Genomic DNA, 21,989 nt, shown 5'->3' with positions numbered 1-21,989 from the left:
AGAGCACTTAATAAAAATTTTCTACAAAAATAAAACATTTCATTTATTAAAATTTTACAGATAGGTATGTAAGAGTACAACAAACTACTGAAGTAAAAGTCTATGATCTGTAAGAAGTCAGATGGTAGTTAATTCCAAGCTGTGCATACTCTGGTCCAGGGGTCACTGAGGAACACAGCTAATATGAAGAAGGATACCAACAGTAAGCCCTTGGCAACACACTGAGAATAAGGCTCCCCTGCAAGACAATGAATCAAATTAAGTAACATTCTTACCTTTTTTTGTAATTATGTAGGCAGAAATAAGCCAAAACATTAACAGTGATCATTTCTAACTGGCAACATTATCAGTAAATTTTTTCTTTTTAAAACTTTTCTATATGTTTTAAGTTTTCTGTGACATTTACACATTTAAAAAAAATTTTTTTTAATTGACATATACTGATAACCATTCCAGAAATCTGCTTTACTCTACCTTGGTAATACTGGGTCACTGGGTAGAGAAGTTGCGGCCAACATACTTCATTTCTGTTACAGTCATACTCTGTAAAATTGATTTGGAATCTACAAAACATTTTAGAAGATTATAATAGCTACAACGAAGCATGCTTTTGATGAGAAGCATCAAAACTCGGTTAAAGAAATAAACTTCTTATTTTCGAATACATATTTTTCTGCTTCCTAATAATGTCAGTTAGGTCAACAACCAGATTACCTTGTCGGTGGACGGGGTAACTGAGCAGGGATCTTAATAAACTGGACTGATGCAGTGATAGGGAAAAGGTCGGCCTTCTCCTCACAAGTGAGCCCACACTGGAACTGCCAGTTCACTGAGGAGAACCTGGGAGGAAAAGATTATGCAGGCAACATATCCACCATTCACTTCCAGTCTGTTAAAAATATCAGGTAACTGACACAGCAACAATGTAAATTGAGATTTATATTCCCTGATCAGTATGCTAAATATATTCATGGATTTCAAAATATGCTTAGCACTGAGCAGACCCTATTCATCTTTGTACCCCCTAAAATACGTTGCAGAATCCCTTACACATAGTTTTATAAATACTTGTGAGTGAGAACAAGTTTCCATTACAAACGTAGTTTATATATATTCCATTTATACATATAATCATATTGCTAATCATTGCAATTTATAAGTAATCAGCTTCTAAATTAGCATTTTCCTTTTCTTTGGAGCACCCTCCACTTTACAGCCTCTGTCTAAAAGACACTTATCCAAGATGCCATCATACCTTGTCTCTACGCCAAGTATCTCCTGCTGAGTAATCCCTTCCACTGCACCAGCATCTGAGATGAGGATGCGGATAGCCAGCTGAGCAGGAACATCTGGGCAGGTGCCGTTGGCGCTGCTCACGGACGGGGCTGCACCTGGGTCAGGGGCATCTGCACCTATAGAAACGTCAAGTTGTGCATTTTGGAAAGAATAATTTAGTAACAGTTTTCCTGCAGTGCCATGATACAAAAAAAGGGAACTATTATTAGATAGGAATCACATTAATGAGGCTTTAATCTCCAACAGGCTCTGCTTACTCATCACTCCATAACTGTGCTGTTACCCCTCGTGTTCAAAACCGTTCCTTGTATGTTAAATGTTAGTCGGAACTTGCAAGTCCCTGACCCACATAACAAAACCACAAATCATGATTCAGTTCCCAAGCTCCTCACTGAAATCCACCCAGTTTTAACAGAAATACCATATAATTGCAGGAAAACGCCATGAGATTTATTCCCTGCAGTCACTATTCTGGTAAAAAGTGTGTGAGACGTTTAAAATCCAGACTCACAACTTCAGTTACTATGGATTAAACAGTTAAAAAGCAATTTCCTAATGTGTTGCCATATCAGTAATGCAAATGGAAGAGAATAAAACTAAATTAGAAATTAGTTTTCACTCATCTTGAAACCTGGCACTTAGGGGGAAAACAGCAAGGCCGGGTATAGGGTGGAGGGCAGGTTCCATGGCAACTCTGGAGGGGACTTCTCTCTTCCTTCAGGGGTTTAGAAGGTGGGTGCCACTGTTTCTTTATGATGTCCAATCTCCCCCTCCTTGATACATGTGTTCAACATCACTTCTCTTGTGTTTACTAACCAGGATCAGGGTGGATTTTGGTTTAGACATGAAATAGAAGCCAACCGCATCCCCCTTGAAGGCAACAAGATGCCATCACGTCTGACTTCTTACCTAACCAACTTAGGTTCTGTCTTGGAATTTCCCATACTGTTACTTCTCAGGTGCTTTACTGATTCCTTCCCTCCATCCGTCGGGCATTTCACAGCCCATCTAGCTGGCCTAGATGGCAAAGCCCAGGGGCTGACAAGCCCCGACCTCTGGGTTCTGTTTCCAAATGAGGATCTGACTCTGGGCCTAGTGACATGAGCACAGGCTGAAATCGGCAAATTGGCAAATCGCAGCCTGAGAGCGCCGTGGCCACCAGGACCCCCTGCCCGAGTCAGAGAGTAGTCCACAGACATATTACATGCCCCCTGGCCACAAGGGGCAGGGAGAGAGCAGGCATGTGTCTGGATGGTCCTTTGTATTCCAGCTGGCTGAGCTGAAGGGACCTCAGAGGATATGGAAAGGGTGAGGGCAGGATCCAGAGAGCTGCTCCCCAACAGCCAGGCAGAGATGAGGACACAGCAGCATCTGCAGGGACAGGAGGGGACTTAGGAGAACACACACTGCAGAGGCAGTTAGCTCTTTCTGGCCCCAAAAGGTAATTCCAATAATTAAAACAACAGAAGAAGCTTTTTTTATGTTCAATGCATTTACACACTCAAGACTCCCCAAGAAATCAGAAAGACGTGACCTGACTTAGGGAAGAGAGGAAAGAGGCTGGAACCCTGGGTCTTCCTTCCAGTTCCGCCATAACTCACTGTGACCAGGCACTCCACTGACAACCTGAGTGAGCTGGAGCTCAATGACCAAACGGACATTTTTGATTCGGAGGTGAAATTGGGCCTGTTGTGGCAAGCTAACTCTGGTTCACTTCTCCTCCACGTGCCACACATGGTGTCTCTCCCCCTCCTCCTCACACACGATCCCCCTGCTAACCCAGTGCTGCAAATATCTCTGACCACAGGCACTGGACTTCAGGGCTTTTTATCTGGCCTTGGGGATCCCTGCTATTATTACATACGTTGTACCTTAATTTCTTTCTTTTTTAACAGTTTTATTGAGATATAGTTCACATACCATACAATTCACCCATTTAAGAGTACAATGCAATGGTTTTTAGTATATCCACAGAGTTGTTCAACCATCACCAGATTCAATTTTAGAACATTTTCATCGCCCCCAAAAGAAACCCTGTACTCATTAACAGTCACCCCCCATTTCCTTCCAACCGCCCCAGCCTCGGCAATCACTAATGTGCTTTCTGTCTCTGTGGATTTGCCTGTTTGGGCTACTGCACATAAAGGAATCATACAGTATGTGGTCATTTGTGTCTGGTTTTTCTCACTTAGCATATTTTCTATCACCTTATTTTCTTTTAAGTTAACAAAATTGCTTTTATAAATTATGAAGTCCGTTGTCAAGTGCTCATATTCCTGGCAATCAAAAATAGCAACACAAACTGAAACACACTAAAAATCTTCAAACCTCATTTAGACTTCCTTTTACAAAGACTGTTAGCTCGTAAAACAACTGGGCAATTTGAACTTCATGTGGATTTCCTCTTAGAAAACAAAAAAGGCATCATGCATAAAAGGTAAAAGATGTGAAGTCTCCTGCCTGGAGAATTAACCTCTAAACAAAAGTTAGTTGGGCCACAGTAAAGAAAGACGACCTGTCGGGTAGGACATTAATACCACAGCTGGCACTATGTAGTCATAGTAACCAAGTTATCTATCTCACACATGTGCACCTTTGACTTACGTATTATTTCAAGCCAGCCATCACCAAGATCGTTGTAATCGGAGTTGCCTCTCATTGCAACATGAGTTGCTTGTATTAATGAATCAAGTAGTTCAACGGCATTCTCCCTGCAAGAGAGTAAGGCATTTCTCAACACACGGCCAGTAGCTCTTGTCCCAAAGTTCTTCTCAGGAAGTGTCCAGGTTGTGCTTGCTGGGGCCTAAATAAAAAACTGCCAGAGGAACGGGCATTAAAAACTGGCTGGGAGTCTTTTTCTTCGATGGCCTTCCCAGGGTGGACCTAAGCAGCTAGGGGAAGACATATAGAAGCAATCTTTCACTTTGCACTTAAAATGTTCGTAACTTATGTTGGTTAACACGTGGTTTACAGGCTCCATTGAATGTCACAAAACTGAGGAAGTGAGTAGATCACATATCAAGTTACCAGGACAAATTCATGAGCCAGAGTGATCCAATAGTAAAAGGAACCTAAATATTTAGCTTTATATATTTAGCATTTTCAGCCATAAAATTAAGTGAAGATTAAGACTTGGAACTTAGCATCCCTTCTCTCCAGTAATGTCATTGGAAGGTACAAATCTTATAAACTGCAGGGAAGAGACTCTGACGGTGGACTCAGGCCTTGCACCCTGCAATCAGGAGCTGCTGCGGGTAACTAAGACCCAGTTTTTCTTCCCTTCTAAATGTCTCCCTCATCTTTTCCCCTGCTCCCCAAAGAACTACACCATTTGGGATATGCTACAGATGAAATGGGTGTAAGAATGCATGCAATCAAAACCACGATGAGATACCACTTCACATCTACTAGGATGGCTACTATCAAAAAATGGAGAGACTAACACGTGTTGACAAGGATGTGGAGAAACTGGAACCCTTTTAACGTGCTGGTAGGAATGTAAAAGGGTGCAGTCACTGTGGAAAACAATACAGCAGTTCCTCAAAAAACGTAAACATAGGATTACTATACGATCCAGCAATTCCACTCCAGAACATATGCCCAAAAGAACCGAAAATAGGTGTTCAAACAAAAACCGGTACATGAACATTCACAGCAGCACTATTCACAATAGCCAAAGGAGAAAACAACGCAAATGTCCATCAACAGAGGAATGGATAAACAAAATGTAGTATATCCATACAGTGGAATATTATTCAGCCATAAAAAGGAATGAAGCACTGATAAACGCTACAACATGAATGAACCTTGAAAATATTATACTAAGTAAAATAAGACAGACACAAAAAGTCAGGTATTGTACGATTTCACTCATATGAAATATCTGGAATGGTAAATCCATAGGCACAGAATGCAGACTGGTTGTTGCCAGAGGTTGGGGGAGGGAGGAATGGGTACTGCTTAACGGATACAGGGGTTTCCTTTTGCAGAGATGAAAACGTTTGGGAACTAAATAGAGGTGGTGGTTGCATAATATTACGAATATACTAAACACCCCTGAACTGTTCACTTTAAAATGATTATGTGATTTTCACCTCAATTAAAAAATATATATATATATGCATATCCATAAACACACTTTTCAAACAGCAGACAATTAAGTGGAAAATTCTTTATACACATGTAAGAGGGCTTCAGTGTTCTTTACATGTTAATCACAACAATTACACCCGGTTCTAGCCCCTATTTGAGCTCTAGGAGTATTAGGTTCCAACGATCCGAACAAACTTCAGCACAAAAATTTGCATAAATATGGATGAAATGGCTTCAGTCCCAAGAAAGAAGTCTATTTCCCTTACATTGATGTTTGAATCAACTCTAAATTGTATTGGAAGTTGTATTTATTTATTTTTTATTTTTTATTTTTTTTAAAGATTTTATTTATTTTTTTTCCCCCCAAAGCCCCAGTACATTGTTGTATATCATAGCTGCACATCCTTCTAGTTGCTGTATGTGGGACGCGGCCTCAGCATGGCCAGAGAAGCGTCACGTCGGTGCACGCCCGGGATCCGAACCCGGGCCGCCAGTAACGGAGCACATGCACTTAACCGCTAAGCCACAGGGCCAGCCCTGGAAGTTGTATTTATTCATTATTCACTATCACTTTTACACAAGTTTTTATTCAGACTCTAATTTTTCACATTCATGTTGTCTTTAGTATTCATGTGGTGAATTAATTTTAAGCAAACCACTCAAAATGCAGATAAACTCATCAATGAAACACTCACCTGAGCTGAGTACAGTTTTCATTAATCCCAACTTCTAAAAGGCACCCAGATAATGCATTTTCTCCAAATAAAATGGGTTTGAAAGTTGCCAACGTACACAAACCCCTTCCAGCTATAAAATAAAAAGATTATCCTCTTACTATTTTTGCAAAATAATAGTAAAGACTTACTTCAAAGTTTTTCTTGAAACTCAGAGAGAAAACAATAAGTAGAAATAAAGTTTCCAGTTTTTGAGAACTGACGTCATTACTCTAATCCTTTCAAAGCAGAACAAAGGTGGCTTTCTGTGTCAGAATACCTGGACAGGGATCAATGGTTCATTCTGAACATGAAATTTAATGCTTCTGGCAGACGTGGATAATTACCACTAAGGCAAAGATTACCCACAGTTAGGAACGCAGCTAGTCTCATGTCTTCGATTAGCACCATCTTGGGCTATAGACAACAATAACAACGGACTCTCCAACCAATCCCATATTTAAATCTCTCTTACTAATGACCAGCACTTCAGATGCAAACAATGTTAACATTTTTACCAAAAAAAAAAACAGCTGTAGAAGCATGAAAAACCACCACTCCTCGGCTAAATAAACCAACTGAGCTTTAAAGGAATTGATTACTTAATTAGATTCAAAATATGGTAGTATTTCCAATTCTAGTTTACCAGAGAGCTAATCATACTACCAAACCAGATTACCCGATTGCCAAAGGTGTAAAGCCGTAACATTATTCATCCTGTTGGTATTCAGAGCTCGAACAGGCTTGCCAAGTTGGTAACCTAGACAAACACAACAAATGAGAATTAGCATCTTTCCTTCTCAAGTTGTTCTAGCATAACAAGCACTATCTCATCAAATAATGTGAAAGAGGACCACACCATCAAAGCAAATACACAGGCAAAGCTTCTTCAAAATACTCTTGAGAGACAGAGATTACCTTCGTTCATTTTGTTTTTTAACAGACGAAGATATTCATGTGATTTTTAAAATAAATTTAAAAATGAAATGTGAAAAGTCAAAAGCAGGTGGGAGCTGGTCTTGGATCTCTCACACCGGAGAACAACAAGCTGTGAGCAGGCCGGTTAATGACTACTTGCTGAAGGATTAATACACTTATCACAGCAGCTTGTAAAGCAAACTGAAACCAGAGCAACCTCTCAATGGAGCCATTCTCAGTGCAACCTCAAAGTCTGGTTTAGGTCCTATTCCCATCCGTCTCCTATTTCCCAATTTACTGTTTCCACCTTTTTATTATGAAAATGTTCACATGTACAGACAAGTTGAAAGTAATACCATGAGCACCAATACAGCCACCACCCAAAATCAACAACTGTTAATATTTAGCCGTTATTTGTCTTATCTATATTATATAAGCATATACATATTTTTTTTTGCAGGATCATTTGAAAATAAGCTGTAGACATCATAACACTTCACATCTAGAAGCTCCACTACATATCTCCCAAAATTAAGGATATTCCCCTCATAATTATGATACCAATATTTCTCCTAAGAAAATTAATAATAATTCCTTATAATCATACCATATCCAGCTCATATTCATATTTCCTCATATGTCCCCAAAAGTGTGTTTTAGAGCTGTTTTAACAAACTGGGATGCAATCAAGGTTCATGCACAGTGTTTGTGTTTCCAACATTACTTCCCACTGTTCCTGAAGGAGCAGCCTCGCCCCTGCCGCTGGCCGGACCCCTGCCCACACACACTTCATGCTCACTTCTGCCTTCTCGGCTTCCCCCAGGTTATTGCTTTTCCCAGCACGCACTACCTGCTTGCCAAGGCACGATCTCCTCCACGCAGCCCAGCATGGAAACTCACCGAGGGCAGGACTCTGTCTGGATCATTGCTCTTCCTCCAGCACTCAGACCAGAACCTGGCACGTACCAAACACTCAACCCAGTTCCTTAATGATGGAAAGTTTGGGTGAGTGGTCAACATTCCACTCCTCTGACATTCTAGAGGACCTGTCCAGAAGTCCAGTGCTCATTTAGTAACTACTTCGGATTGCTCACTCTTGTTTCCTGGGACTTGGTGGTCTTTCCAAGTAAGAGAGTTAATTCCTCGAGGATAGGGCCCATGTTATAGTCCTCCTAAAGTCCTGTCCTGCCTCAGAAAGTGCTAGAGAGAGTGGCTGTGTATACATAAGCTGCTCCACTGACTGATCAGTTCTGGCTCTTAATCAATTTACTCTTTTTTGACAAGAGCTTCAACATTTTTCATATATTCTGACAGTGTTTCTCAGAAATTGTGTGACATTAACTCAGTGAAATGAAAACCCTTAAATTCAGGGAGCCTGCTTTTAAAGCCAACAATAAACCCCACAACTCCACACTAATAGGTACACCAAAATCCAATTTAAAAGAAAAAAATACATACATATATATATAAATATACAATGGATCATATATTATTAAATCAGCACATATAAATATTGAAGATCATGCAAAATAAAAAGTTATTTAAAAGTAAAAAAGTTGTTCCTTCACGGTTACCTCTGCCTGATTAAAAATAGTAAAAGAAGGGAACTTTCTTTTATGAAACAATGATAGTTTATCCAAGAAATATTTACTGAACACCTGCTATGGTCTAAGCCACGGCTGCCCAATAGAAATATAATGCAAACCACATGTGTGGTTTTAAAATATTATGTATTTTTAGAATTTTTTAGAAATTAAAATTTTTTTGCTATTAGCCCCATTAAAAGAGAACAAGAAATAGATAAAATTAATTTGAACAATATATTTTATTCAACCCAATATATCCAAAATATTATCATGTCCACACACAACACAGGCCACACTTCAAGCGCCCAGCAGCTGCATGTGGCTGGCGGCCAGCACACTGGCCAGTGCAGCTCTACATACTCTGTTAGGCACTGAGGCGGCAGCAGTGAATGAAAGAAACATACACATACAAATCAGGTGGTGATGTATTTGCACAAAAATACAAAATGCACAGTATGACAGGGAGTTCACAGTCCCTGAGAAGTCTCTCCACGGGTCCCAGGTTAGGAACCCATCATCTGCAGCTATTATTTCTTAAAAAGCTAATTTTACCAACACTTTAAATGCACTGTCTCTTTTTCAAAAGGCCAGTAGGTAAAGAGAGAGAATGTTTTGCATTTACAGCAACTTGTTACTATCCACGACACTTTATGTAAAAAAATCAAGCTGTTATCAGAAAAAGAATACAGTGTCACAGAAGCGAAATGAAGAGAAAGGTCAGAGTCATAAACTAAAATTGGCAAGAGTTACTTATACTCATCATTATAGTATAAGAGTGTTGAACTAAAATACGTTTGTAAGATCAATGATTGACAAATATTATCTTACCTGGATTTCCAGATGATTCCTTTTCATTACCACTATTATAGCTTAAAAATTTTACTGTAAATCTCTGTGACATGATTCCTAGAAATAAAACAAAATAAAAAGAACATGTGAGCCACTTCACTAGGAAAAAAATTATCCCCCATAGTGTTATTTTCTTTACATTATAACTGCATGTTTACATGCAAAAAAAAAAATTTTCTGTTTTATTAAATCACAAAGCAAATAATAAATAAGTCTGACTTAGTTTTATGTGTTACAATTACAGAATTTTGAAGAAAAAAATACTTTAAACTGAAAGCCTTCTCACTGCCCTCAACAAAGTTACCTTTCTGGTGGGCATTAATTTTTGCCCTAAGAATTTTGACATTTATTTCACTGATTGTATTATTATTCCATCTGAAAATATAATGTTCTTCCACATTCACGTTTCTGGGGGCTGATCCATTGCTTAAAAGTGTTTCTGCAAATAAAAGAATACTTTCATAAGTTAAAGACCCTCTTCGGGCTCAAGTCTATTATTGGTCGCACCAAGTCAGCACTAGCCACCCCCTCTGTACCATCACAACATCCTGAGTGAGGTCTGTCCCTCTCCTTCTATTTCCTTATCCCCAGCACCCGGCTTATAGCTCAATTCAGAGCACATGCCTGGTTGAACGCTTCTTAAATTGAAAGACTACAAAATGTCAGCTCCTCAAGAGCAGAGGCCTGCTGTCTAGTTCACTACCATATTGTAGGCACTCTACTAATATTTGATGAAGTAGTGAATAAATTTGAGAATTACAACACATTGAAAAGAAACACAAATAGTATCCTTCATTAAAAACAAAAGTCCTGGTAATATCAGCCAAACTCTGAATAACTTATTTGGCTGCATCACAACTGCCAAGTTTAATTATCAAAAAGAAAGCAAGGAGTGGAAATGCTGAGTCTTAGAGAATTCTCTAGCTATCACAGCAACATTTAAGAAACGGTGCACAGACCCTGAGAACTGAGGGGACTCTGGAACCCACATAACCCACGACTGCGGAGGAACTGGGTCAAGGTCACAGATATCACTCTGAAACAAGACGAGACAGAACAAGGAACAAACAAAATGCTAGTGGGATATCTTTCCAATTGCCGTGAACCTCCTTAAATTCTTAATAAAAGTGTATTTTACTCTAGGACTATACATTACTTGTAAGAAATGACATATATTTCTGTAGAAATGACATACAAGTATAATATTAAAATACCTGTACTGCTGATGAATTTGTCTAGGTCAGTTGCTTCCTCATAGATTACTTTTGGTGTAACAGTGCCTAAAAAGATACAAAAATTAACTTCCAGAGGACTACATGGCCTAACGATCACATTTACTTACTCAAATGAAAGCTTATCAAGCAAATATGGTAACTGTGCCAACTACAAAAGTCTCTCCCACTCCCCCAACACCATCAAATGGGTATCCCACTATTCTTGGCATCTAATTATAACTGAGGAGGAGAATCCACGTCAGTGATGATAATCTGGAGAGTCACTCTCATGTAAGAACGAATATGCTGTACGCTGCTGGTGGGGATGTAAAATGGTGCAGTCACTTTAGAAAACAGTTTGTTGGTTCGTCAAAAAGATAAATTACCATATGACTCAGCAATTCCACTGCTAGGTGTATATCCAACAAAAATGTCCACATAGACACTTGTACGTGAATGTTCACAGCAGCACTATCACAATAGCCAAAAGCTGGAAACAACCCAAATGGCCATCAAAGGATGAATGGATAACAAAATGCGGTATTCAAACAATGGAATATTATCCAGTCATAAAAAGGAACCAAGTTCTGATTCATGCTACAGCATGGATGAATCTCAAAAACATGATGCTAAATGAAAGAAGCCAGACACAAAAGGCCACATACTGTATGATTCCATTTATATGAAATGTCCAGAACAGCCAAATCCATAGAGATGGAAAGTAGATGAGCGGTTGCCAGGGGTCAGGGCAAGAGGAGAAAGGAGAATACTGTAATGGGTATGGGGTCTCCTTTTGGGGTGATGAAATGTTTTAGAACTAGACAGAGGTGATGATTGCACCACATTGTGCACGTACTAAATGCCACTGAACTATATACCTTAAAATGGTTAATTTTATGTTATGTGAATTTTACCTCATTTTTAAAAAAGAACTAATATGCAATATGCTGTCTCATGGAACTGAATTTTTTCCAAAGAAAACACCTTCCTCAACTGGCAGTTGAAATATGATTTTAGGTTGATCCAACAGAAGTGATTTATATTCTCATGAGATCATAGTTTATCTAAACACTCAGGTCTGTGATCTTTCTTCAAACCAATGTAACGTACCTCCTACAGCACCACTTTTTATCTTCACACTGATAACATCATCTTGTTCTTGGTATACTTCCAAATTGGCAATGCATTGAACATCAAAATTCTGAAGGAATGCCACTGGGGCATTCTGCATACACTGCCCAGCCAAGGACATCTGAGGGTAAGAGAAAATGCCAACGGATTTATGACCTGTCTTCTAATCATAAAATACAGAGCAGCACCTCGTCAGAGGGCTCTTTCTGCAGCCTGCTCCTCTACTGCCGGGTTGTTTCAACAATGGCTAGTTCATTGACTAGCTGACAAACTTGAGTAAAACATCTAGCTGATTTGCTGATCAAAGTCTGGAAGCCATTGGTTAAGGAGTCACAATAGGTATTATTTAATGAAAATAAGGAAAATTCCCTGTCCTGCTCTATTTACTTTGCAGAAACATGATTATATCCAACTTCATTTCTTTCCTTCACTACAACCAGATTTTTAAAACCATAAAAGTGGATTCATATGATCAATAAAGAGAAATGGTTTAGATTTCCATGTTTTCTTCCTATAAATTTTTTTTCCTCATAATTTTGAACTTAAAAACAATATTTCACATAAAACTAGTCAAAATATTTTTCAAAATTCTGCAATATGATATTAAATTATATTTTTATAGCTTACTAGAAATTGGCTATTAAACTAACAGAAATGAGGAAGGACAGTACTTTCATGGAAATTTATAGAGTGTCTTTTGGTTTTATTTAGTAAGTTCACTCCGAGATTTAGCAAAGTCTGATTAATTTAAGAGTTGACTATTAAAAAAAAAAATCCAGAGACCATAAATAGTTGAATGCCTGAAAAGTCCACAGGAGAAAAATAAGTAACTTAGGAAGAGATTTTTATGAGCAATATGAGTTAAATTAACAATAGAGTGAGAAAAATAAGAAAAGGCTCTAGCATATTAAAATTGAAATTATTACCTGTGGAATAGTAAAATATGCCTTATCTACAGTCATCACTGGATCTCCTTGTTTGTAACCAAAGTCTGAAACATCTTTTAAATCAGTATGCAAATACACTTCAAAGGAAGTGTATTGTCTAGAGGAACTGTAAATCAATAAGAAAGATTATCACTATCACTTTCAGCTATTACCTGCTAAAAACAATTCTTTTAAATTTTTTTCTTTACTTTTTTAATTACAAAAATAACATTTGTACTAAATGCCACTGACTTGTACACTTTAATGTGGTAAATGGTTAATTTTATGTTACATGAATTTTACTTCAATAAGAATAATAATAAAGTTGTAAAATTTCAACAATACAGAAAGGGGAAAGACAGCGAGTGCTAGTCCCCCAGGAGCCCACCACTCTTTCTCCCAACCCAGATAATCACTATTAACTATTGGCAGTATAATCAATTTAATTTCAGGGAGGCCCAAATCTTTCAAACACTTAACACAAAACAAACCTACTAACCGAAACCTAGAACTGAATCTAGAATTGACTAATTTAAGCGTGGGGCCTCTGGACAGGTCCCGAGAAAAACGTGACCCACATTCCAGGGCCAACCAGGCACGCGGCCTCACCACACTGGCGAGCCGGCCCTCTCCCAGGCTGCGGCCCACACTCACACAGAGCCGTGGTAGAAGTAACCAAGGAAGGGCGAGTTGGCAAGGGAGGACTGCACGCACAGGAATGGAAACCAGTCCGGGACTCGGTGTGCCATATGAGCGGAGCAGAGCTGATCAAAAAGAGGATTAACGTCTCCTCCAAAAACGCCGGTGAAACAGGACTCTCTGAACAGTTCCGTTAAATTGGATGAGCATTCCTTGAAAGAAAACGTGAAGGAGCAGTGAGAAGACAAAAGCTTCCATTGTGCCCTCCATGAGGTCTCCTGGCAAGCATGAGGAACACTAACTCTTTGAGGCCAGCAGGACACCACAGAGGAAGCGAGAAACAAGAACAGTCTAAAAGTCTTCTAGTCTAAAAGTGCTTTGTGCCCACAGAAAGTAAAATCGTACCAGAATTTCTTTAGTCAATTCCCTACGAGCCTCCAAGTGAGGAACTTCAAACCCTCAAAAGAACCACATCTTTACTGGGGACATAAGATGTGCCAACAAAAAACAATATGAAGAGAAGAAAAGATAATATGGAATAGACCTCAAATGGGAAAAAGATAGAGATATCTTCCCTTTGTAACTTCCCTTCCCTTCATCACCTTTCAAATCCTTAGCCCAGAGAAACCAAAGGACATTTAGAGTGAAGGCAAACAGTCCACAGTCCACAAGAATCCCAGAAGCCCTCACTGTTATTATAACACGACCCAATTAACATCACCAAGAAGCTACTTCATTCACGCATTCATTTATTCATCCATCGTCTTCCTTGCTTCACAAAGGATTGAGAGAGCTAAAAGTCAAATATGTCCTGCATGTCTTGTTTGTTGAAGGTAGAAAAGAAAGTGATCTATTTTTTTAAACAAGAGCAATTTAAATTAAAAACTGATCACGTATATGTTAGTGATAAGTTGCAGTTATCTGAGGACATCATTGATCCAGAATCCTAAACGATGCTGGTAGTCGGTGCTGTAGGTGTACAACCATATATAACAAATACGAAAAGAAGTGAGAAACTGGGCACAGGAATGCAATCGGGAAGAAAGAGGAAGAGAACACCATTTTGACACTTCTATTGATACCTGAACAGATTTATGTTTTATTTTTTAATTAAATATAGTTGTTATTATAAGTACCACTGTTAGTATGAGAATTACAATATAAATGACGACTCTAAACTTTCCTTTTCTGTTTAATAAAACCAACCATGACATAATTGCATTCGGCCAAAAATGGAAGGGACATGGATCCCAGTAAATGTGTCTCTTTTGCATCTCTCATTCTTCTTGAATCTAAAATAAGGATTAAAAATATGTACTTGACCTGGGATTAGGCAATGGTTTCTTAGATATGACACCAAAAACACAAGCAACAAAAGAAAAAAGTTGATAAATTGGGTGTCATCAAATTAAAAAACTTTTGTGCTTCAAAAAACACCAACAAGAAAGTGGACAACCTACACGATAGAAGTTTTTTGCAAATCATATATCTGATAAGACACTAGTATCCAGAACGTATAATGCACTCTTATAATTGAACAACAAAAAGACAACTCAATCAAAAAACAGGCAAAGGGTCTAAATAGACATTTCTTCAAAGAAGATATACAAATGGCCAATAAGCACATGAAAAGATGTTCAACGTCACTTGTCACTACAGAAATAAAAGTCAGAAATCACAATGAAATACCACTTCACATCCACTTGGATGGCTACAATCAGAAAGATTATCATAACAAGTGTTGGTAAGGATATGGAAAATTGCAACTCTTCTCCACTGCTGATGGGAATGTAAAATGGTGCAGCCGCTGTGGGAAACAGTTCCTCAAAAGGTTACACATACTGCCACCATATGACAGAGCAATTCTACTCCTAGGTAACATATCCAAGAGAAACAGAAACACACATCCAAACAAAAACTTGTATTCACAAATGTTCATAATGGCCCAAAAGTGAAAACAACCCAAAGGTCCATCAGCTGAGAAAGGGATAAGCAATATGTGATACATCCATACAATGAATACGATTCAGCCATAAAAAGGAAAGAAGCCCTGACACCTGCTACAATATGGATGGATGACCCTTGAAAACATGATGCTGAGTGAAAGAAGCCAGATACAAAAGGCCACGTAGTGCATGCTTCCATTGATATGAAATGTCCAGAATAGGCAAATCCACCGAGATAGAAAGCAGATTAATAGTGGCCTGGGGATGAGAGGTGGAAACGAGAGTGACTGAAAATGGGCACCAGGTTTCTTTTTGGGGTGATGGAAATGTTCTAAAATTAGATTGTTGTGATGGTTGTACAACTCTATAAATTTACTAAAAATCATTGAAAAAGTGTATTTTCTTCCCTTTTTATATTTTCTTAAAGACTTCTAAATAAGATATTAAAACCATCCTCTCAGTATAATCATCACAATCATAACTATCTAAAAATATACAGTTTTTTTCTTCTATAAACGGACTGACAACGCTGGGTAAGAAAATACTCAATTTGAAAACAATTTGCAACACGAAATACAATCTCAGTTTTGAAAGACCATCCATTAAAAAGCTATTGATGGGGAACTGTAGGTGTTCTTCACTAGCTATTGGATACCATAACTTTTGTACCCAATAATCGGAGAGAACTTACCTGGTCACAGCAGCAGCGAACATCACAGGCCCCAGCTGTTAAATTACAAGGACAAAGACCAAGGGGCTGATACACCTGGTTAGGAATAACAGTCATGTTCTCTGAAAAGTACAAACAACAGAAAAATCAGCTACAAATTACCATTACCAAATATTCCACGTTATGGAATCCCTGAAATGAGCTACGCATGAAACATATCTGAGGCCTATGTCTACTCCTCCAACAAAAACCCAAACATAAGAAAATATGCTAGTTATAACAAACCAAAGAAGTCACAGTTGATCTTGAAGATAATTAAGTGGCTAAAATTTATAAGTTGGATAAATGTAATGCATTGATTTTATTTTTCAATACACCGAACAACTTTTCATAACACAGAGTGATATTAAGCATTTACTCCTCCAAATTCATTACCTCTTTCAGCAGATAAAACTGAAGCCATGGTGACATTTCAGACAGCTTATCTGAAACCCATCTGACCACAAGACCATATTTAATTATGTTTCGTGCTCAACCTCAAGGCCCAACACATGTAAACTGAAATCTTCACATCCTGATTCTAGTTCAAGTGTGGGGGAAATTCATAATTTTTACATTGATTGGAAAAGGAATATGTTACATTACATTTCAGCCTCCTAACTCAGAATCCAGAGACTTACATTTCTAGTTTCTCTGCAATAATTTATCAGATAAGAGTTTCAGTCTGCTGAATTTTACTTTTGTCCTAGGATTTGGTACACTTTAAAAAACTATGTAGCGATTATTTGTTTAAACTCGATGTAACAGTTAACTTTAGTGACATGACAGCTGATGCATCTAAAAGAGCAACTAATTATATAATCTACGCTATACTAGAGCAGAACCCTAGCATGTCAACAGTATCAGGAACAAAGAGAAGGTCCAAGGAACAGAGCATGTTACAAGGGTCTGACCCTCAGGATAATCAACCCCATGGGGCATAAGCAAGACACTTTAGGCTGGGGTTTTACTATGCGATATATAGATAGATGATTGCATATCTATCTATATGTCGTTTGCTAGCTTCGCTCTTACTAGGCATACCACGTACCTCCCGTCTGTCCTTCCATCCTTTTTCTTGTTCTGATCTCTGTCTGACTGGGCGCAAAATTTTTCATACCTTCATGGGGTCAGAGCGGACATCTCATAATTACCAATATACAAAGACTCTGTAATTTTCCTAAGCTTGGCTGCTTGTACAAAGACATTCCGAAATATGACCTAAATATAGTCAAGCATATTTTTAAAAAGAAAAAAGTCACTGCTTGGAACAGTATAGCTACCATTAATCCCTCTTGTTGATTTTTTAAGCATCCACTGAATATTTTTTGGTTTGTTTTGAATTTTAAGCGTTAGAAAATATTTTTTCTTCAAAAAACAAAAGTTTAGGGCCGGCCCCGTGGCTTAGCGGTTAAGTGCGTGCGCTCTGCTGCTGGCGGCCCGGGTTCGGATCCCGGGCGCGCACCGACGCACCGCTTCTCCGGTCTCATGGCCGCGTCCCACATACAGCAACTAGAAGGCTGTGCAACTGTGACATACAACTATCTACTGGGGCTTTGGGGGAAAAAATAAATAAATTAATTAATTAATTAAAAAAAAAAGAAAGAAAAAACAAAAGTTTAAACCTTTAAATAGCTAATGGAGTCACATGGTTCGAAAAAATCAAAAGAATATTTAAAAAGGCACACAGTGCAAGTCCTCACTCTTAGCCCTTTCCTGTTCCCAGTCACCCTCCAAACTGGCAGCACATCGTTAGCTTCTCAGATAGCTTCCCAGAATTTCTTTATGCAAATATAAATATACATTCTTATTCCATGCTTTATGCATCCACCTGCATCTGCATCTGCTTTGCACACTTAGCAGTACATCTTAGGATCTTCCGTGCAAATGCATGAAGGGCAGAGTAGCCCACTGAACGCTCTATCAAAACTTGTCTAAACCTCCTAAACTGTCAAAACCACAGGAAGGACCACAGTCAGGGGATGTGATACGGGAAGTGACGGTGTGGGAGTCTCAAAGTGACAGAACTTTGTTACTAAAGAGGAACGCTTCTCTCTTCATCCCCGGTGCCTGTAAATGCAAGAAGTGCTAGAGTTTGGAACAGGGAACATGGTGGTGGCACCGTACTGAGGGACGCCTCCACATCAGCACATCTTTTATTCTTAGAACATTGCCCTTATATGAAAAGGAAAATAATACAAAAGCATGTTCTCATGTCCAAAGACATAAGTGCACAATGATATTTGCTATAGCACTAGTTATAGTATCAAAAGCTGGAAATGACTGAAATTCAATTACTAAGAGACTAGCTAAATAAACAATGGTATATCTACACAATGGAATACTATGTAGCTATTAAAAAGAATGAGGTATTCTACATGTATTCATATGGAACAATCTCTACATTATATTATTTTTTAAAACATATAGAATAGCAAATCGAGTGTTATTATAGTGTGTGTGTGTGTGTGTGTTTAAAGGGAATATGAGCTTCTATAAGCATAAGTTAGCAGGCTGCCTTTAGGAAAGGGAGCTAGAGATCAAAAGCTTTCACCAAAACTCTGCTGTTTTTCTACAAACTCACTCATGAGTCTTTCCCTTCCCTTTGGTTTTGTGTATGGTTTTTTTGTTTTAAGATGAAGTCACAGGAATCAATACACAGAAACAAACTTCACCTTTTCCCAAAAAAGATTTAAGGTGGCTTACAAAGATACAAACAGTAGAGCAAGATAAAATAAATCTTAATTAAGTAAAATAAGACAAAGTGAAAACTCTTAAAATAAGAAAACTCAACAAAAGCAAAATAAGTTTAGCAAAGCAAGACAGACCCAAGAGTGAAGTACACAAATTGCATGGTATACACTTACAATCAGACAGATAATGCTTGACGTGAATGTTTTGATAGTCAAAGACTTTACTTGCCTGATGCATTATGGGCCATAGAAGAGTTGGCATAAATTTCCACTTGAATGAGTAGATGTGCTAAACAGGATGAATTGTGAGATGCTGAAATCAGAAGAGTTTGGACAATACATGGGGACTCTGAGAAGGAATCTGTCTCATTGGAGGAACACCATTGCAGACTCCTCTTCAACCTCACCGTCACTTCCAATGAATTCTGAAAGGAAAATATTGCTGTGCTTTTTAGAGTGACTCAAAACAGCATCTATAATTATAAGGACACATAAGGGAAAACATGATAAAAGCACACATCAGCAACCGTTCATTTACAAAAGGAGAATTGTATACAAAGATGACATAATTCTGTTCAATTCCACCCTGTAAACCTATGGCAATGTGCAAGCTTTGACTCCTAATCCTCGGTTTAACAGAAAAGCAAGTGACTTCTGGATACTTAGAGAAAGCTAAACAGTTCTGGTAAATTAACTCACTTTGTACAGCACCTTTTTAGTTTCTTTATCATCCTACCAGCAGATTAAAGACACAAAAAAAGGGCCGGCCCTGTGGCTTGGCGGTTAGGTGCGCGCACTGTGCTGCCGGCGGCCCGGGTTCGGATCCCGGGTGCGCACCGACGCACCGCTCCTCTGGCCATGCTGAGGCCGCGTCCCACATACGGCAACTTGAAGGATGTGCAGCTATGACAGACAACTATCTGCTGGGGCTTTGGGGGAAAAATAAATAAATAAAATCTTTAAAAAAAAAAAAAAAAAAGACACAAAAAAAGTCAATGGAAACAGTCCCCAGTTCCTGCGGTGCAAGCAGTCTGTCTTTTTCATCCTTTATCTCTGGAGTTGACGCCTTGCACACACTAGCCTCTCAATAAAACATTTATTAAATGGAAGATATTTAATGTCTCCAGGCTTGAGTGTCCTTTACACATAATCTCAGAGCTGGGTGAGACCCGCGGTTTAGGAAGCTTTTCTGAGTCACAGTTGCATTTGATAATCTGATGGAAGCTGGCGACCATCTCATCAGAAAAACGCACACACATGTAATTTTACACACACTTTCAGAGGGTTCACTGACTGCTTGACACTTGTCCAAGGACCCCTCACCCTAGGGTAAGACCCTCTGGGCTGGATGGGTGTCTACTAGATCTGCTGGCCCACAGTTTCATGGTAGTTCCGGGCACTGAGAGAGCTGCATCTTGTCCAATCAAGAGAGCACTGTAGAAACACCAAATGTGGGCCTCCACAGATGCTACTGAGAAGCCTTACCCCACTGGGGGTCACCGTCAAACTCCAGTCTCCCGTCTCATTGTTCAGCACTCCACAAGAAGGAACTGGCAATAACCCTAGGGAGAGAAGATGAGAATGCAAGGCAGTATCACCCAGCAGCTAAGGGGGTGCACTCTTGAATCAGGCTCCCTAGGACAGAATCCCTTTCCAACCCTAGGGCTGGGCCCTTTATAAGCTGTGTGACTGAATAAGTGACAAGCTCTCTGAACTCCAGTGCCTTCATTTGTCACATGGGATTAAAGGATATTACTGTTCTTATTAGGAAAATGAGGTGACAGGTGTAAAGCACAGGGGACAGCTCAACGAATGCTGGCCACTACGATTTCAAGCTTTCTTTCATCGAACCTGTCCGTCGGTTCTCTTTGGTCCACAGAGGCCTCCCCATCCCTCCTCCCCACACCGACTTTGCAGGGGACAGCGGCAGGGGACCCTGAGGATGCCACCTCGCCGGACTCCTCCGGCGGCCTGGACCTGGCCCAACCCCCACTCTCCAGCCGGAGGGGCCGGACTCTTTACCCTCTGCGTCCTGCAGCAGGGCCAGGGACACGGTCACATCCTCGGTGCCTCCGACCAGGGACGCGCTGACCGCAGGGCCGGACATGCGGATGACAGGAGGGATGAAAACTAGGCGGGAAGGAAGGGACAGGGAGGAGTTAATGGTTGCAGAGCCCCTGCCGGAGCGTGTGGTGGCCTTCCTTGGCGGCGTCTTCCGGAGCTCCCGCAGGAGTCCGAGTCCGACCCTTTACACGCCACGTCCCCTCAGCCCGGCCCTGCAGCCCCTGCCCCGCCGCACACACCCAGGTCCCCCCACAGCGGCCTCAGGACGCCCTGCAGAAGGAGGAGCCCCAAGAGCAGAGGGGCCGCCGGCGGCAAGCCCATGCCTGGGCCTCGCGCGGGGCCCGCACCACAGAACCGCGCGCGTCTTAGAAGCCGGGAGGCCCCCAGGCGCCAAGACGCGGCCCTCGCTGCCCTGCCGCCGCCATCTTGTCAAGCGAGCGCCCGGAGCTATGGCAACCACCAATCGGCCGCCGGCCAGGCGGAGCGGCGCGCCGTGATTGGGCCAGCAGCAGAGAGAGCCCGCCCCCAGCCGCTGCATCCCGGCCCCGCCCACAGGCCTTGCGCCCTCGGGGCCCCTCCACTCCCGCTGCAGGATCGGGAAGGAGTGGGAGTCCGCGTCTACTTTAAAAAGTGGGGTTCCCCCCGCCTTGAGTTAATTCAGTCACACTGCAAGAGCGAGCCTGCAAGCTTCGTAAACTGAGTTTTTATGGGGATTTGGGGGGAGGGACAAAACGGAGGTGAGGCCGCTGGGCTATGATTGTGGTGTTGAATTGTTTTTATTATTCTCCCGGTTTTTTTGAAGTTTTTTGGTTTTGTTTTGTTTTTTACCACACAGAGCTCTCAGCACACCCAAAGCAGATCTTACCACAGAACACACAAAAGGTTTTGCCCGGCATTAGGACAGGTGCAAAAGTTATCAGAATTCTAGCTGGAAAATTTTTCGTTTTTCTTGTCAATAGCCTCAAAGCGTTTCAAGCGTTGTTGTAGTTCGGAGACAGAGGGCAGGCTCTGAGGTCAGACTGCCTGGTTTGGGATTTTGACTTCCCTGCACGCTGTTAAGTGAGTCACTTAACCTCTCTAAGCTTGAGTTTCCTCATTGATAAAAAGGGGAAAATAATAGTCCCTCCCAAACAGGGTTGTGTGAGAATTAAATGAGGTGACATATGTAATGAGCTTAGACCAATGCCTAGCATACGGTAAGCACTGGATAAAT

At 40.3% G+C, this 21,989-nt stretch overlaps 1 protein-coding gene across 2 annotated transcripts; it reads right to left on the bottom strand.

Moving 5' to 3' along the window:
* Window positions 1-13: 13 nt before the first annotated feature.
* TCTN2 (tectonic family member 2) lies at window positions 14-21,189 on the bottom strand. 2 transcript variants are annotated; one of them, XM_087423420.1, is made up of 19 exons: window positions 21,016-21,189; window positions 20,735-20,842; window positions 20,198-20,274; window positions 18,942-19,137; window positions 17,071-17,139; window positions 16,002-16,102; window positions 13,380-13,576; window positions 12,726-12,852; window positions 11,779-11,920; window positions 10,669-10,734; window positions 9,759-9,893; window positions 9,434-9,511; window positions 6,781-6,861; window positions 6,084-6,195; window positions 3,901-4,007; window positions 1,256-1,412; window positions 715-840; window positions 475-563; window positions 14-238 (listed from the first exon to the last, which is right to left on the bottom strand). In XM_087423420.1, the coding sequence occupies exons 1-19, from the start codon at window positions 21,095-21,097 to the stop codon at window positions 129-131; spliced, it is 2,160 nt and encodes a 719-aa protein (XP_087279546.1). In that variant the 5' UTR covers window positions 21,098-21,189; the 3' UTR covers window positions 14-128. The 2 variants fall into 2 exon arrangements, with proteins under 2 accessions (XP_087279546.1, XP_004430123.1); XM_004430066.3 differs by lacking the exon at window positions 17,071-17,139 and having other exon boundaries at window positions 21,016-21,187.
* Between the last annotated feature and the right edge of the window lie 800 nt (window positions 21,190-21,989).

This window comes from Ceratotherium simum, chromosome 35, assembly GCF_057802395.1.
Source record: "Ceratotherium simum simum isolate JZ-2026a chromosome 35, ASM5780239v1, whole genome shotgun sequence".
NCBI classification, from domain to species: domain Eukaryota; kingdom Metazoa; phylum Chordata; class Mammalia; order Perissodactyla; family Rhinocerotidae; genus Ceratotherium; species Ceratotherium simum.
Note: the sequence above shows the minus strand (reverse complement) of the source record. Positions and strands in the feature narration are given on the sequence as shown.

What these genes read in the sequence shown, in the direction of transcription:
- TCTN2 (XM_087423420.1), bottom strand. Translation starts at nt 21,097, where the DNA reads ATGGGCTTGCCGCCGGCGGCCCCTCTGCTCTTGGGGCTCCTCCTTCTG. An exon ending in GCCGCTGTGGGGGGACCTGG is followed by an intron (nt 20,843 to 21,015) that starts GTGTGTGCGGCG and finishes CTTCCCGCCTAG; the next exon opens with TTTTCATCCCTCCTGTCATC. An exon ending in TGACGGTGACCCCCAGTGGG is followed by an intron (nt 19,138 to 20,197) that starts GTAAGGCTTCTC and finishes TTTTCCTTTCAG; the next exon opens with AATTCATTGGAAGTGACGGT.